At 45.0% G+C, this 15916-nt stretch overlaps 5 protein-coding genes across 5 annotated transcripts; 3 read left to right on the top strand and 2 right to left on the bottom strand.

Moving 5' to 3' along the window:
- Nucleotides 1-1782: 1782 nt before the first annotated feature.
- Nucleotides 1783-3821, bottom strand: GLAREA_04698 (uncharacterized protein; the record flags this gene model as incomplete). Its single annotated transcript, XM_008087075.1, has 2 exons — nt 1783-3374; nt 3458-3821. 2 exons carry the CDS (start codon nt 3819-3821, stop codon nt 1783-1785), a joined length of 1956 nt encoding a protein of 651 aa, XP_008085266.1.
- A 418-nt stretch (nt 3822-4239) lies between these two features.
- Nucleotides 4240-5998, top strand: GLAREA_04697 (Creatinase/aminopeptidase; the record flags this gene model as incomplete). The annotated part of the gene is made up of 7 exons (XM_008087074.1): nt 4240-4282; nt 4345-4500; nt 4582-5204; nt 5265-5528; nt 5583-5744; nt 5804-5890; nt 5942-5998. The coding sequence occupies 7 exons, from the start codon at nt 4240-4242 to the stop codon at nt 5996-5998; spliced, it is 1392 nt and encodes a 463-aa protein (XP_008085265.1).
- A 445-nt stretch (nt 5999-6443) lies between these two features.
- GLAREA_04696 (MFS general substrate transporter) lies at nt 6444-9968 on the bottom strand (the record flags this gene model as incomplete). Its single annotated transcript, XM_008087073.1, has 5 exons — nt 6444-7131; nt 7780-9007; nt 9057-9523; nt 9747-9808; nt 9861-9968. 5 exons carry the CDS (start codon nt 9966-9968, stop codon nt 6444-6446), a joined length of 2553 nt encoding a protein of 850 aa, XP_008085264.1.
- A 1582-nt stretch (nt 9969-11550) lies between these two features.
- Nucleotides 11551-12357, top strand: GLAREA_04695 (alpha/beta-Hydrolase; the record flags this gene model as incomplete). Its single annotated transcript, XM_008087072.1, has 3 exons — nt 11551-11907; nt 11957-12136; nt 12187-12357. The coding sequence occupies 3 exons, from the start codon at nt 11551-11553 to the stop codon at nt 12355-12357; spliced, it is 708 nt and encodes a 235-aa protein (XP_008085263.1).
- Nucleotides 12358-13300: 943 nt separating this feature from the next.
- On the top strand, nt 13301-15853 carry GLAREA_04694 (PYP-like sensor (PAS); the record flags this gene model as incomplete). Its single annotated transcript, XM_008087071.1, has 1 exon — nt 13301-15853. The coding sequence occupies one exon, from the start codon at nt 13301-13303 to the stop codon at nt 15851-15853; it is 2553 nt and encodes an 850-aa protein (XP_008085262.1).
- Nucleotides 15854-15916: the final 63 nt, after the last annotated feature.

The raw sequence follows: 15916 nt of genomic DNA, 5'->3' as shown, positions 1-15916 counted from the left end.
ACTCATTCATTTCATCATTACGTCTTGGACTCTCTACCACCTCACCTTGCCTACGAATCATCCAATACAAGCTCACATCTTACAACTTGAGTCTATCGCAAGGGTGTATGTACTTTTAGATCACCTTCTACGTCACAGATTTCTCGAATCGTGGTCTTTGACGCAAAGGACTAAGCTTTTGATATTTGATCTCATCATGTGTTCGAGAACGCCAACAACTATTGTGTACTCTTGTGGAGACAAGAGTACTAGCTACAATATTGTGAAGTGCCCCCAAAACCAGGGATGTGGCTACCGATACACAGACAAAGCCACGATAATAGATTATGTGAATTATAGCTGTGGAAAACAAAAGGGATGCAAATTGTCGGAGACTAAAGATAAATAAATTTGTTTTATTCGAAGATTACAACCAACGGAATACCAATTCCCGATCTTATCGGCTATTTTCAGACAAACAAGGTAAGCTCTTCCTAAAAGATGTAGACGGCACCTGCTAATTTGTGCCAGTTATTTGGCACAGAGGAGGACGTGGCGCCCCGTCTGGGACTTTAGAATATACATCATGCAATTCAATTAGTTCAATCTGGCTCTACCTGTGAAAAATTTACATTGAAACCTATATCCTTTATTATCTAGTAAGTATACATATCTTGTTAATGTTCATATCTATACTGTTGGGGCTCTGTTAACATATGCTCAATATTGTGTTATGTAGTCGGCTTCTTACTTTAGACAAGGAGGTCAGGTATCCAGGAAAATAGCAGTGTAACTAAGTAGAATATAAGATCTATGGTTCTAATTCTTCTCTTGGATCTTGTATCGTTGTCTTGTTGCGAGTTTTAGCTCTTTCTAACTCTTGCTTTATCCTAGTGAAAGTTATAGGCAATAAGGGAGGATATATCCAGTGATTTTGCAGAAAACTGTGCGAGCCCGGGATGCGCAGTGACGGTCTCAGAGCAAGTTACTGTTATTGCAGCTGCCTTTCAGAATTTTTGCGCCTCCTGCTGTCAATTTCTTTACAGGTTCAGTTGATGCTGGCTGCAGGAACAGTGGAACTTTATACGGACTCAAACTTTATGGCACCTTCTGTTCTATATATAGCACTAGAATAAAATTGCAACCAACGCTTCCAGGGTTTTGCTTTTCCCACCTTGCCCTGAAATTGCCAGTTGCACCCCCAATTTGGAGGCCCCAAAACTGCAGCCACGCGACACTCGGCGTTGCTCTACCTGATATAATGGGAAGTAATAACTACTATCTTAGTTAGTGTATCTCTAGAGTACGTCGAGGGGTGGCAAATCCTAAAAGTTGATAAAAAGTCCGGAAATCGATCTCTTGTGCCACGCTTGTGTAGTTCGGCCCATCTTCACGTCATGCCAATTGTGTTGTCAGATGACCACCTAGACATATCAAAATATCGAACTGGAGCTAGCGAGACCCTATATAATGATTTACCGTAGTAAAAATAACTGGAAGGGATTAGTTAAAAAGGGTATATAAGCACTCTATTTCTACATAAAACGTAGTTTCAGAATCTAGGTTTTTTAGGTAGGAAATATTCTTTCTATAAATATAATTCATTAAAATCATACCTAGATTTATACACAGATCTATGTCGATAATTTGTTCGGAATTAATTAGTAATTATACATTGATAACTTGATTGATTAAAAAGAAAAATACATCGTCACTAACGCTTTTGGTTGTGAGATGATCAAAAATTAAAGGTTCCTTCATCATTTTAATCATCAAGGAGCCCATTCTTCATGAAAATGTGTTTCACACGATTTTGATCATTTGTGATTCGACATTGGCGTTGAAGGAGTTAATTTCACTCTCCTTATCGACTGTGAACAAGCCAATACGCCGATACTTGACTTCGTCAACTGGTTCTTGGTTCATTTCGACCAACAAGAGACATACTAAGTGAGGGCACACCACGCCTTCCTTATCATAGCCATATCGAATCGAAAATGGCACGTATACCACGCGATGGTATGTTATGGCCCGATCATCCAAGGTATCAAACAAGATTCGTACATTGAATTTTCCAGCTTCTGTACAGAAACTGACATCAATTGCAGATTCTGGATATTTCTGAATGGTCGCCGGTATGGCTCGGCATTTCAATAAAACAAAACCATCAAGAACAGCGGACATCTCATCTGGGAACTTGGTCGTAACGTCAATGTCTACAAGCTGTGCAAGAGCCTCACCCCCGGCGCTCAGAGACCCTTTCAACCGTACTTCTCCATCTACAGATGCCCAAGACCATGACGGTGCCCTGTACGATGGCCGTGGTCGAGGGGAGAAAACATCCCAGTCCAATGAAGAGTCTTGATCTGAGCTCCAGATGCCAGCTAAATACCTATCGTTGGTGTTGCCTCGAAACCGCTTGGCAATACCTGCTATGGCTAGCAATTTGTCGGAAGGATATGTCAAGTCGTAGTTAGAATACTTCCCAATCATATAGTTCCATATTTCGAGCCGATCCAGAGATACGGTTTTGTTGCCAGAGGCTTTAACTTGTGATACTTTATCCATTGACCTCTCAGAAACATGTGTGGGAATGCCTTTGGGAAAGACCTCGCACCGATGACAGCTGCGGCAATCCCAAAGCAGCTGGTTGGTGCTAAAATAAAGTACTCGCGATGCTAAATAGCGCTCTTGCAATGCCCAGCCTCTGTTTTGCAACGGGGCTTTGTAGAACTGTCGGTTCCAATATTCGCGATCAATAAGACAACAAGTACGAGACTCGGCGGAGAATAAAGAACTCTCCACCAAGCCAGGCAAAATCATTCCCATGTTTCTATTTTGGAAAAGGCTTTCATCAGGACTTGCACAATTAGAAGCGGCAACAGTACATATCGAATTCGAATACACAAGATGCATAGCTGAAGCCTCAGCATTCCAATCCTCTTCTGAGTCCTGCATAATACAGAAACAGTCGATCCAGACATATCGAATCGAAAGGTGTCTGGCGATAGATATAAAGTCGCGGAGAAGGGCAGGAAGGTCACTGATAGGACTTCCAAGGCGAAGTTCAGCGATATTAGATGACAGCAGAGTAGCTCTGCCGCCACTGTGCTTGACGCCCGGTCCCCAGCAATAGCTAAGAGTCAGGTAGTCGTGCGACGGAGATGGGGTCCCATCTTCAGATACGACGTGTAGCCTCCAATTAATCGAGTCTTTTTCACCAATGTCAATCAATCGTGTAGGATGCCAATTGCGGGATGGCGACGAAAACTGTTTACAGTGTGGGTGAGACGAAAGACACTGATGGAGCCAATCCTTTGCAGTGCTTAGTTTCACATCGTAAGAAGCATCAGCTTGAATTGCTGGAAAAACTAGCTGTTCTTGATATTTTACGCCTAAAGACCAATGGCTATCAGTACATCGTTCTCAAGGAAACACTGACAGACACGGCTTTGACTGGCTGCAAAATAGCACTTACTATCAACTGGAAAAAGAATAAAACTTGGCATAAGACTAAAGCCTATTTCGCCCGGTGCGACAACTGTCACTGCAATTTCTGCCATGTCCTTGTTGCGAATGATATCGAATTGTGCCGGGTGCCACTCGTGCGGTTCGTAACATTGAGCTGTTTCCCAGACAACTGAGCAGATAATGCACTTTTCTTCGACCGCATTGAGAAACGTTTCGCGGGTGTGCCAGTTACTCGCCATATACTCTAATGAATCCCCCGCCTCCTTCGGTCGGACAGCAGTGCTACAAATTTCACAAAGCCTAGTTTGGTAATGGAGTTCCATATTGTTGACGACAGAGCGCCCGCCACTTGGTAGAACAGCAGAATCCATGGTCCGGTTCCCTTATGACAATATCAAAATAATTCGTGGAATATGGAATTAACAGGAGGCAGATTGCCTGCCTGGCAGTCATGGTCCAACCTATCATCAACATGTCACGTGATTTAACAACAACATTGAAATCTGGAAGGCATCCCGAAGTCTGACGATTTCTTTATTTAATGTTTCATCCACTGCTTTATACTGCACCAGCATGATAGAACTCTTAGAATCAGGCATTGTTTTCAAAAGAAAGGAATCAATTGCCAAGTTTTGACACTCCAGTGTCATACGAAAGGCGCAAAGGACGCTAAGCGAGCCTCACCCCATCTTTAAAAGCAAGCTCCTTATTAGTATCCAAACGAACTATTTAATCTTTTTCGGGATCACTCATGTCTGTTTCTTCAATAGAAACATCAGCGATCTCAACATGGGATCAAAAACACCTGAAGACTACCAACAAACTCCTAACGGTAGGACTTATGAACTATTCGGTCAAGTCTACAGAAATGCTCCAGCTAATATTGCGAGATAGGTTCAAACTCTAGTGACCTTAAACCAGCAAATCCTACCGTCAATGTGTCTCAATGGGGTTCCAGCTCAGCCGACTTGGATCGGGGGATCGTTAGTGACGACGACGACGATGACGCCAACGAGGTGGTGGGTATGAGCATTCCCCTTCATAACGCTGGTGCGTTCTGACCGTACACCTCGATCATCTTCCTATATCCTTTTAATCCAGGAATTCTACTGACCAAAATCTCCTCTATAGAGAGAAAGAAAAAGAAGCGCAAGAGAACCAAGAAGAAGCAGCAGGTCGACAGCGCCCGCAAAGGCGTTGGAAAGGCCGAGCTGAAACAAAGTGACCCGCCACGCGTGTTAGTCTCGACACTCTTTCCATCACAATATCCTTCTGGTGAATTTGTGCCCTATGAAAACACCTCTCGCACCATTGATGAAGAGACACGCTACAATTCACGGCTATGGGACCCGGATTTCCTCACCGACTACCGCCAAGCTGCCGAGATTCATCGCCAAGTTCGCCGATATGCGCAAAAAGAGCTCATCAAACCTGGAGAAAGTCTTCTCTCTATTGCCGAAGGTATCGAAGAAGGTGTTCGAGCGCTTTCTGGCCACCAAGGACTAGAGAAAGGAGATGGTTTCAAGGCCAGCATGGGATTTCCGACAGGGTTGTGCTTGAACAACGTTGCTGCTCACTGGACTCCCAATCCGCGTGAGAAGGATATATTTCTCAAGGAAAGTGATGTTTTGAAAGTCGATTTCGGGGTACATGTCAATGGCCGTATCGTGGATTCGGCGTTCACGGTTGCTTTCGATCCTACGTATGATAACCTCCTTACTTCGGTTGAGGAGGCTACAAATGAGGGTATCACGGTAGGTTCTTCTCAAAACATCATGACTTAATTACGAATTTTCGTTCTGATACACCAGCAGCATGCCGGCATTGATGCCAGAATGAAAGACATAGGAGCCGCGATTCAAGAGGTGATGGAAAGTTATGAAGTCGAGATCGCAGGAAAGGTTTTTCCTATCAAGGCAATCCGAAACATTACTGGTCACGATATTCTTCGATATCATATCCATGGTGGGAAACAGATTCCCTTCATCAAGAACAATAACCGAGACAAGATGGAGGAAGGCGAGGTTTTCGCAATTGAGACTTTCGGGAGTACTGGCAAAGGATACTTGAACGACGATGTATGTTTCATATTTAATCTTCAACCTATCGGATATCTGCTTATTCCTATTTAGTTTGGAGTATATGGCTACAGCAGAAACGAGCATGTTTCAGGAGCCAACTTGCATCTTGCCTCGGCGAAAAGCTTGCTCAAAACCATCGACGAAAATTTCGGAACGATCGTCTTCTGCCGTAGATATCTTGAGCGTCTCGGGGTCAAGAATTATCATCTGGGAGTAAGTGATAATATCGGATAATGGAAATCATAAGAGAAGTATTAGCTGACGATTTTTAGATGAGAAGCTTGATCGACCACGGGATCGTAGACTCTTATGCGCCACTTGCTGACGTGAAGGGTTCATACACGGCACAATTTGAACATGTGAGTGCTTTCTATAGCGAGATTGTTTCCTGAACTAACGCTGAACTCCAGACGATTCTGATTCACAGTGGTGGAAAAGAGATAATTAGTCGTGGAGATGACTATTAGGGAACATTTTTCAATCGAGCTTCTCGTTTACACATCTTTCGCTAATATTCCGATAAACGATGCTTTCCACTTGCATGATATTCAACATATTAGCATTACTGTAGTTGGCACTTATGTTCAACAATTGCCTCTAGCTAGTAAAATTTACATTCTCAACCCTGGCTCATTTCACTTCAACCCGTTGGAATGGTGAGGTCGTTCTCATCATTTGCAAACATTAAAGGTTATTTCAGAAGTCTAGCCTCATGAGAGACCAAAGAGTAGCTTGTGGTTTTGAATAGAGGGATTTTCGTTGCCCAGATTCTGAGAGTGTTGGAGCCCTCCACAAACAACACTGACCAACCCAATTGCTGCTATAAGACATCTCTAGAAGTAGCCACAGTAGCAATACTTGATTATCTGATCTCTCATCTATTTCCTCTACATATTTGACTCCTTAAATTCATCATTTTGTTGGGCTATTAAGCTGTGCGTGACCTACAACGCCTGGCCAAACATCAGGTCCAGGAATTGCGTAAGTACCATTAAACTGCCAAATATCAATTAAAATACCCTCATCTTTTGACCCATAAAATATTTGCGCACTCTTCCCAACAGGCTCGTCATTCCCAATCCCAGTAACATTAAGATTGATGCACTGCGGATATGCTTGAGCGCCTCCCTCATTCCAAGCAACATGCAAAGCTATAATTTCGTGTCGCAAGATATACTCTCCTGATTTTAGAGTGCTTGGAATGGTTACCGTCCAACTGCTGTTGTTGTCCCTTAATAAGTCGCTGGCGTAGTATGCTGGAAATGGGGTTGAAGCAATGATACCAGCTTCTGCTATTTTGAAGAACTTCAATTCGGTCTTTTCTACGGTCGTACATGATCCATTGCATGAAGCGAGATAGTCCAAGACAGGTCCGTGGTGGCCGCTTGTCCATGGTGTTGGGTACCACTGAAGAACTATCGAGTCGCCTGCGTTGATAGGAATAGTATTTTGTCCAGGTGTTGCTCCTTTATGGCAGACAATATCAGGATCTGTGAAACTGAAGGACGGGATGAAGCCATAGTCTTCATCGAGAGGAATTGACCAGCCTGCTGAAGATGGGATCATGACATGTTGAGACTTAGGGTCGTAGTTCGGGTAACTGTGATGAGATTAACATCTTCATCATGTCAAGTCGTGAAATCGTACTATTTCTCATTGACTACGATGCCATTCACAATTCCATGACCACTAGCTCCTTCGAGAAGACTTATATTGATGGCGACAACCAATGCCGAACGAAAATTAGTTATTCGCATAATAATTTTGCGATATCTTGCGACGAGAAGCTCCAGAGAGAGGCGAAGGAGATTCCGCACGACAAACGTCAATGATGGCTTGATAGTTGAAAAATATATTGCCCCTCCGAGTTCGTACGCTATACTCGTCTCCTGATCTACTGAGAATTTATGAGCACAAGGGTCACAGTCTATTTAAGCAGCATGTTGACGATCTCAACTAGTGGATCAAAAGAATATATGAAGGCCGGATCAATTCCTTAACGAGGCCTATAGATTAAGTGTTGAGTTTTCGCCTAATAATATGCAATCTACCCAAGTAGATTATAGCCAATTAACGCCTGATGGCTGACGTAAAATCACACTCACTTTAAAACTGAACAGCCGCTGAAAATCACAGTGTTCAGAGTTAATAATCTACACGAGCGCAGTGAGCAGGTCTCTCCAAGGCATCATAAGTTTGTTCTGATCGCCCCAAACCCACTCAAATGGCAAACACAATGTCAAACTACCATCCTTGAACAGCAGGAGCAACTCCATGAGAAGCACGAGAAGCGCGTGAGGTTCTGAGGAATCTTTTCTCAAAAGTAAGCACTCGCAGACTTCTGGGCAAGGTATACCAAATAGTAATGACAACAGCACTCGCTGCCATGCACCCTCCGGTGAAAACAACTAGAAACTTGTATTTAGAAATACCATATTCTTCGATATTGACCCTCCGCAGGATGAGCGCCTGACTCACTGGTCCAACCAAGACGTTGCCGATACCTTGGAAAAACACAAGAGTTGAGTACGTTGTTACGGCTGTGGATGGATCGTCCGAAACTGCACGACCCATTCCTACCCTCATCACGCCAAACCCATACCCAAAAAAGCCGTAAAGCAAACTGAACCCTACGAGGAGCCCGAGTGATTTTGCCGTGCCCCAAAGCGCAAATGTTGCAATTGTTGCCATTATTGAGCAAGCAATAGCCAGCCCACTAACCGAGATTTTTTGGTCTGTTAACCAGCCAAAGGCAAATTGGCCAATAAGCTGCGCAAGAGACATTGTTGCCAACGCGAGAGCGCCCTGCGTGGAGCTCAACCCAATCGATGTTGCGTAAGATGGTAGATAGAGTGCTGGAAAGAATAATCCAAGTCCTTGAATTAACGTAGATATCCCATAGACGTAGAAGAGTGGCTTCTGAAGAAAATCCCAGTTGACCTTAGCGGGAGTGCTGTGTTCAGAAACTGGTAGCCGACCTTTAAATAATGGGATGAGAGGCCCGGTGAGAAGGAGCATACCAATTCCAAGTGCTCTGAGCGTTGTTTGATAGCCGTATTTTCTCAGTAAGGCGTTGATGATAAACGGTATAATAACACCAGCTGCTCCAGCGGCACTAGTAATCAGGCCAAACGCCATTCCTTTTCGAGCAACCCACCACTCATCAACCATGCTCAAGATGGGGTAGGTGAGTAGTATGAAACCAACTCCATACATCACACCTTGCGTAAGGATGAGACCAGTCACTGATGTTGTGAAGGAGCCAGCAATAAGTCCTCCTATGCATAGGGGCCAAGATAGCCAAATTTGTTGGCGACGGTATTTAGGAAATCGTCTAGTAATGGCTGCTGACAGTGGTGAGCCTAGATAGCTTAATCCTTGAGCAATGGTTCCGATTAGGGCAACATTGGAATTTCCTGCGAATTGAGGTAGTGTTGTGTAATATTCCTGGAACACGCCAAAGGATATGGGAAGACCTAAGATCTGAGTTAATGGAATGTAGTGTGGAAACAATGTAAGACGTACCCCAAAGGAGTGCTTCGAATATGAAGGCGGCAATGAGAACTCTCCAAGCAGTTATGCCACCATCCACGGGTTTCAATGACTGTACAGCGCTTTGCTCATTTTGGCTATCCAGCGTTTCTTGTCTTGGAGCTGCCGTTTGCCGATCTGACTCCCAGCGTTGGAGCGGAATCGAAGTAGGTTCCATTAGAGCGATGAAAATAATGTCTTCGGGAATGAAATTGAACGTCTTCTTTGCATTTGATAGATAAAGCTTTAGTTCAGATTGTGCCCCATTACGCCTTTGACGGGTATTGACGGCATGTTCATCGAAAATGGGGTCGAGATCAATCGAGGACCCACGAAACCAGATGTAATTAAAAAGGCGTCGCTTAGTCACGAGAACTGTATCTTGACTTGAGCTATCTTCCTCTAAGTCTGAACCGTATCCACGAAGTTCATGCTGGAAAGGCCAACGATTGCGGAGGATCCTACGAGAGGCTACGTTTGTTTGACGATGCGCGAAAATGCAGGGATGTCGACCTGTTCGATCTATCCTCCTTATGTCGCTGAGTTTATTTTCGACGATGAACTTCATCAAATGACAGATGCTAATTGATGATAGCAAGGAGCAGTCAATAATTGAATGCGATATTCGATGACAGGTTGGCAATTAGCCATCGACCCAAATTCCAAATGCATTGGTTGGATTACATAAAAACAACATGACGCTCTTTTTCCGCCGATTTCAACATGACGGTCTTATAAGTAACCCGCTGGTCATTTATTAGCTGGTCCACCAGACATTAGAAATGAAGCATCAATTACTGGGTTCCGAAATGGTTCTGTTGAAATATGAGTGGCGACAAGTGGTCGTAGGGAATGACCAGCATCAAAAGAGTCGACCGGAAAATCGCTTGGCGCAGTATTTCCCATGATTTTAGGAGCACCTTCGTTCCTGAGCGAGATTCGAAGATATCATACTCGTAAATATCGCGAAGCTCTCGAATAAGGGCTCTCAAGGCCTCTTGCAAGACTCCCTTCCTGCCTTCAAAGTGACCCCGGCTTAGCGAATATCCATCACCTACCTACACAAATACCTTCATCAAATTTTCCGGTGATAAAGTCGATGATCATGCGGTCCGCCCAGTGCTCAAGTGTGCAAGCACTTCCGCAAAAAGATTCCGATTAACGCTTGTTCCCGTTGTGGATCATTGGGGCTGGCTCCACGGTGTCACGTGTCTTTGTTTGAGGGGGACCATCTGCTTTTACCCGCCTCAGACCGAGCTAGTCAGTCATCTAGTCTCAAATAGAAAGGTATCCGACAACCACTCTCTTTTCCGATGGTTAAATGACATTCGGACAGAGGGGTCTCAGTGGGGATGATAGTTATGCGGATTATGATAGACCGCGGTTTTGGACGTCTCGCTTAGCGTTGGTGGCTATAACGTCCTAAACAATTACTCCACCTTGTTTGGTCCAAGTGGACCAATAATAATGCGGCTATCAGGAATCTCGCAAGCATCGTTCTGGACCGTCATTACGAAATAATGTTGTACAAACAAGTTATGGCCTAGGGTTGCTTCTGCTATCAAGATGAAGTGTTACTGCATACAAATTTCGGGCCTCCATTTGTGGAGCCAGTCACTTTCCTTTTATTTTATGCTACCACCGAAATCTTTGCGGATGAAGTGGTTTATCTTCAAACTGATTGATTTGCTTTGATTATGCTATAGCACACTACGGATGCCCAAAGGAATGGAGTACTCTCTAGCCAACGTGTGTTCTAACATCCGCTAGCATTGGATCAAAGTTGTGCTTATTTGCTTTTTCTAGGTCATTTTTTCGGGGTCCTAGGAGCCATACCTACCTCGATCAAGTGATAAAACGGCTCTACGGAATACGGATGAGAGGGGAATATCCAGTGGACCGAAGGAAGAAGCTCCAGCCTCGAAGAACACACAGCTCGTAAGTTGTGCGAACAGCAGGCCTCTCTTCTTTTCCTTCTCCTCGTCCCTTTCCCTCCATCATCCCCCGAATGGATCAAAATTTTCCGAATCATTGTTTCCGGTCGCGAATTAAAGCTTAACAAGTTTCTGATAGAAATATAGATTGGCGTATGACCTAGTCTCCGCAGCCATCAGCCGCTTAATGTCGAGGGCCCTGGACAGACAAGCATTACACACGCTAACATAATTTGCCTGAAACCAACATCAACCCAAAACTCGTTCGTGTTCCCTGCTCCCCCGCATTTTCTGGAATATATTCAGGTACCCCAGATCGCTCGCCGGTATTAACCGCCGGCAGATAGATTCGTTTTGCGATGCGATTCGCGAATGTTTCTGGGCAGGGAAGAGTTATGACTTCAGGGGGGAAGGTTATTTCTCTTGATGGAGAATGAGTTTTGATATAAATAAGTCGCCCAGGGCGACGGATTTCTGTTTCAGCAGCCAAGTCTTCACGGTCTTTCCACTTACTTCAACCGACTCAATCCTCGACAGCAAAGTTAGTCTTAAAAATGCGTTTTTCAGCCACTACTTTACTTCTAGCTGGTGGGGCTTTGGCAGCACCTGCCTTCCCGGACAACCTCGAATCTCGACAGAGCTGTCCTAAGGTCCATGTCTTTGGAGCTCGTGAGACAACAGCACCAGCAGGTTATGGAACTGCTGGTGTGGTAGTTAACCTCGTTCTTGGAGCATATTCAGGCTCGACCGCTGAGGCAATCGTCTACCCAGCATGTGGAGGACAATCTAGCTGCGGAGGACAATCTTATGGAAATTCTGCTCTAGCTGGGACATCAGCTGTGGCTAAAGCTGTTAATGCATACAACACCAAATGCCCAACCACACAACTTGTGCTTGTTGGATATTCACAGGTCTATTAGCCTCTTCCTCGCGACTTCAAATATACTAACGTCTCATTAGGGTGGTCAAATCATGGACAACGCCTTCTGCGGTGGAGGTGATACCAATATTGGTCTCTCAAGCACTGCAGTTCCGATCCAAGCTTCAGCCATTTCAATGATCAAGGCAGCTATCTTCATGGGCGACCCACGTTACATCAGTGGTCTCTCCTACAACGTTGGCACTTGCACAAACCACGGGGTAAGTTACAATAAAGACGTTATTTTGGAAACTTACTAACAACTCTTTAGTTTGCACCACGTCCAGCAGGGTTCCAATGCCCTTCTGCAGCAAAGGTCAAGTCATACTGCGACGCTGCAGATCCATACTGCTGTAACGGCAGCGATCAAGCTACTCATCAAGGATATGGCAACAAGTACGGACAACAAGCTCTGACCTTCATCAAGAGCAAGATCACATGAATTGTTTGAGTTACTCAAGCAACCACTCGCTTATTTTGGTTATGGGCCTTGGCAGGAGAAGACAATTTTGTACATACATTGACACTTCTTGGACATATCTTACGAAATTGTTAAATATCATGATTACGAGCATTTTTTATTTCCTTCTGCGATGTTCATTCTCAATTGCTCGTCAGTCGTGTTTGTCTGTTCTGAGCGAGTCAGCAAGAAAGTCGCTCAGGGAATTTCTAGCATAAGCGAGGCAATCGTCACTGCATCCCCGTCCTACTCACGACATGTCGCAAAGTTTGCCAGTGTCATTCAATTGACATAGTTCAAGAACTCTCGGAGTCAGGTAATACTGCTGGTGTACATCAGCTGCCAAGTTCTGTGACGACAGCCAAACTTTAACTCACGTGAGAAGCATTACAACTTAGACTTCATCTCTTTAATGCTGTTTTTCTTTAGAATAATTGCGCTTTGGTTTGATATCTCTCTCAATTACGATGGAATTAGTAAGATTGCCTTGAGAAACTTCTGAATTGATATGTACCGATTTCATGGCCCACGACTTGGGCTCCTTCGATGCCTCTATGAGCCCAGAGTCTGAAGAGTGATAACCAAAAACAGCAGAACCAGATCTTGATAGTGGGCAAAAGTTAAGCAACCTCGGTTGATCTCAATTCCTCAGCTAAAACCAGCCAAATAATGTGACCAAGAGACCGCGTTACGATCCATGACGGCAAGACCCTTAGAGGTTGCCTGGACGTGCATTAGAGGGGACGCCGAGCTATACTACGGAAGTCACGACCCAACAACCTCATGTCGCATCAAGTTCAACGACAGTTGCGCAACTCCATTTCAACAACTCAAACAATCAGCCCAAATCATTACTTATACCACGTTTGGAATTCATCGTATAAAACATATATTTCTAGGATCATAATAGTCGCCATCGGAGGTCATGAACTTCTTCAAATCACCCCGGAACAGGAATCAGAGCAAACGATTCCCCACTCGCGAGCCTGAACCCGAACGAAGAGCACCAGAGAAAAGGGCGCCGCGAGAAGTACTCACCAAGCCGAATCCCAGACAGGAGCTTCGGGTCGCGATTCCAACCGGTTCTCAGAGTACCGACAACACGATTTCGGCGGCTGATCTTAAGGATCTTCGAACGAGGAACCAGTCGCTAACTGAAGAATCTTCGATGAGTTCGCGGAAGACAGGGAGGAATACATCAAGGTTGGGAGTTGAAGATAGTATCAAGGAAGAATCGGTGGAGGAGAAACCGAAAGAGCAACCACAGCCATTGACTTCGGATTCGGACTTTGATTTAAGACCACCGCCTCGGAAAGAGACCGCCACTACTCTAGAGGTTTTATCAGACCTGTTATACTCGCAAGGTTACTTGGAGACTATTACTAGTGACCCTGCGCTTCTCGGTCGGTTTTCTGTATTTCTAAATAAATATCGGCCTGATATTGCACCATTAATTCAGCATTATCTCGAGACTCAGAAGGTCATCAAAGCGACGGCTTACGCAAATGCGGTCGCCTCTGCCTTAGGAACAAGTGATGGGAAATCTGCAAAGATGCCACCAGCTGTTGAGCTGACGGCATCCTTTCTTGTTTCGTCACGGCGGGCCTTCAATACTTTGCTGCAAGAGGCGCTTCCAGCTTGGGTCACCTACTCCTTGGTCAAAACAGCAACATCTTGTCTGAAGGCCGAAATCATGAACCAGTCAACACCGTTGACCCGCGATCTCTTGGGAGGTCTCAGTGAAATTTTCTGTATCAGCGATCCCAATCAAACCGATAACCCACTTATATATGCATCTGACGAGTTCTATCGATTGACCGGATACGGTAGAGATTTTGCGCTTGGCCAGAACTGTCGGTTCCTTCAAGGTCCAAAGACAAGACGCGAGTGTCCTCGGCGATTAAGGACAGCCATCGACAATGGAGAGGAGATCTGTGAAACTATTCTTAACTATCGGAGGGATGGTACACCATTTGTCAATGTCGTATTGCTTGCCCCACTGTATGATTCAAAAGGGCGACTAAAGTATTTCCTTGGAGCACAGGTGGATGCATCTCGCTTGGTTGAGGATGGTAGAGGTGTGGATGGATTCGACAAGTTTCTGCGGAGGAGGGAATTCGAATCAAAACAAGTCAACATAGGAGATAAGGAACCAAAGGAGAAGATCTTAGCCAAGTTGAAAGATCTTGGCAAAACTTTCGACTTGGAAGAGAGCGCGGTAGTCGAAGACAGTAGTCGGTCGAGCACTTTTGCGGCCGAAGCCCAAGTAGACATGGGTATTGGGCGTTCTTCGTATGGTGTTGGAAGGAACGTGATCTACGACGACGACGACTTGTCATCTACTGATACAGAGGATAGTGGAGGGAAGGGTGATGTTGATGAAAATGCTTGGGCGCTTTCGAGTTCCATAACCTCTGGGCGCTTGCCTGGTATTTATCAAAAGTACATTTTGATGAGGCCATATCCATCACTGAAAATGGTTTTCGTTTCACATCGGGCGAAGCGACTGGGCCAATTGACGCAGCAACCATTTCTCGCGCACATTGCTGCGCCGGCAACGACAATCTCTGGACTGAGAAGCTCACTAGAGTCGGGAAGACCGGTGTCAGCAAAAGTTTCAATCATGAGTCGGCGAGGTGCGAGCAAAGACGGCACTGTGACTGGCAGATGGTCAAAGAGGGTACATCGTCAGGAAGGAGAGATTAATCCAGCGACCATCGGCAGAACTTCTTGGATCTCAGCTACACCTCTGCTAGACAGTGAGCGTAAGATTGGAGTGTGGATGGTAGTCATTGTTGACAAACCCGGTACAGACACTAGTAGAGAACTGTCACTCGACGATTCACAAGCAGGTATGAGGCGAGCATCCGAAGTTGGGAGTTCGAGCTTTGGTCCACGTCCTACCAAAAATCCATCCTTTTCAAATCAAGAAGACGTGCCAATAAAGCCTATGCGGGTAGGCAATGTTTCGAGTCCAACCGGATCGATGCCAGACAAACCGCCACGCCTGGAAGACGATTTTGGAATCATGAAAGACGACGTGTCGGACATGCGAGAGGGAGCTGATCGCTCTTCGAAGGAGGAAGAAGACAGTTTTGAAGTAGCCGAAGCAGTAATGCAGAGGATCGAAAGAGCACAAACTGTTTCCACCATCCAGAGCAGCAAGTATGATGAAACTGACCGGTCCCCAGCTATGTCGAGAAATAGCTTTCAGATTTGTGATCCCTCTGACTTTGGGGTTGAAAATAATAAATCGGGATCGAGAACACCAATCCGTACCACTTTCGGCAAAGAAGTGGAGGCCGGTATTAAATCGTCTGCCACGTCTCCTTCTATTCAAAATATGGAGAAGAAAAGAGACGTTGGGCTACGTGCGATGGACTACATATCTAGTAGATCTCCAATAAACAAGAAAAATAAGACTGGAGGCGGTGGCGCACAGGGGAAAGGAGATGTTACCCCTAATAGCGTTGATTGAGACCATGAGAGGCGCGTTGATTGACCTTCAAATTATTAATAATTGTACATTATTGAATTCAAG

The sequence above is a fragment of the Glarea lozoyensis genome (assembly GCF_000409485.1).
Source record: "Glarea lozoyensis ATCC 20868 chromosome Unknown GLAREA5, whole genome shotgun sequence".
Taxonomy (NCBI): domain Eukaryota; kingdom Fungi; phylum Ascomycota; class Leotiomycetes; order Helotiales; family Helotiaceae; genus Glarea; species Glarea lozoyensis.
Note: the sequence above shows the minus strand (reverse complement) of the source record. Positions and strands in the feature narration are given on the sequence as shown.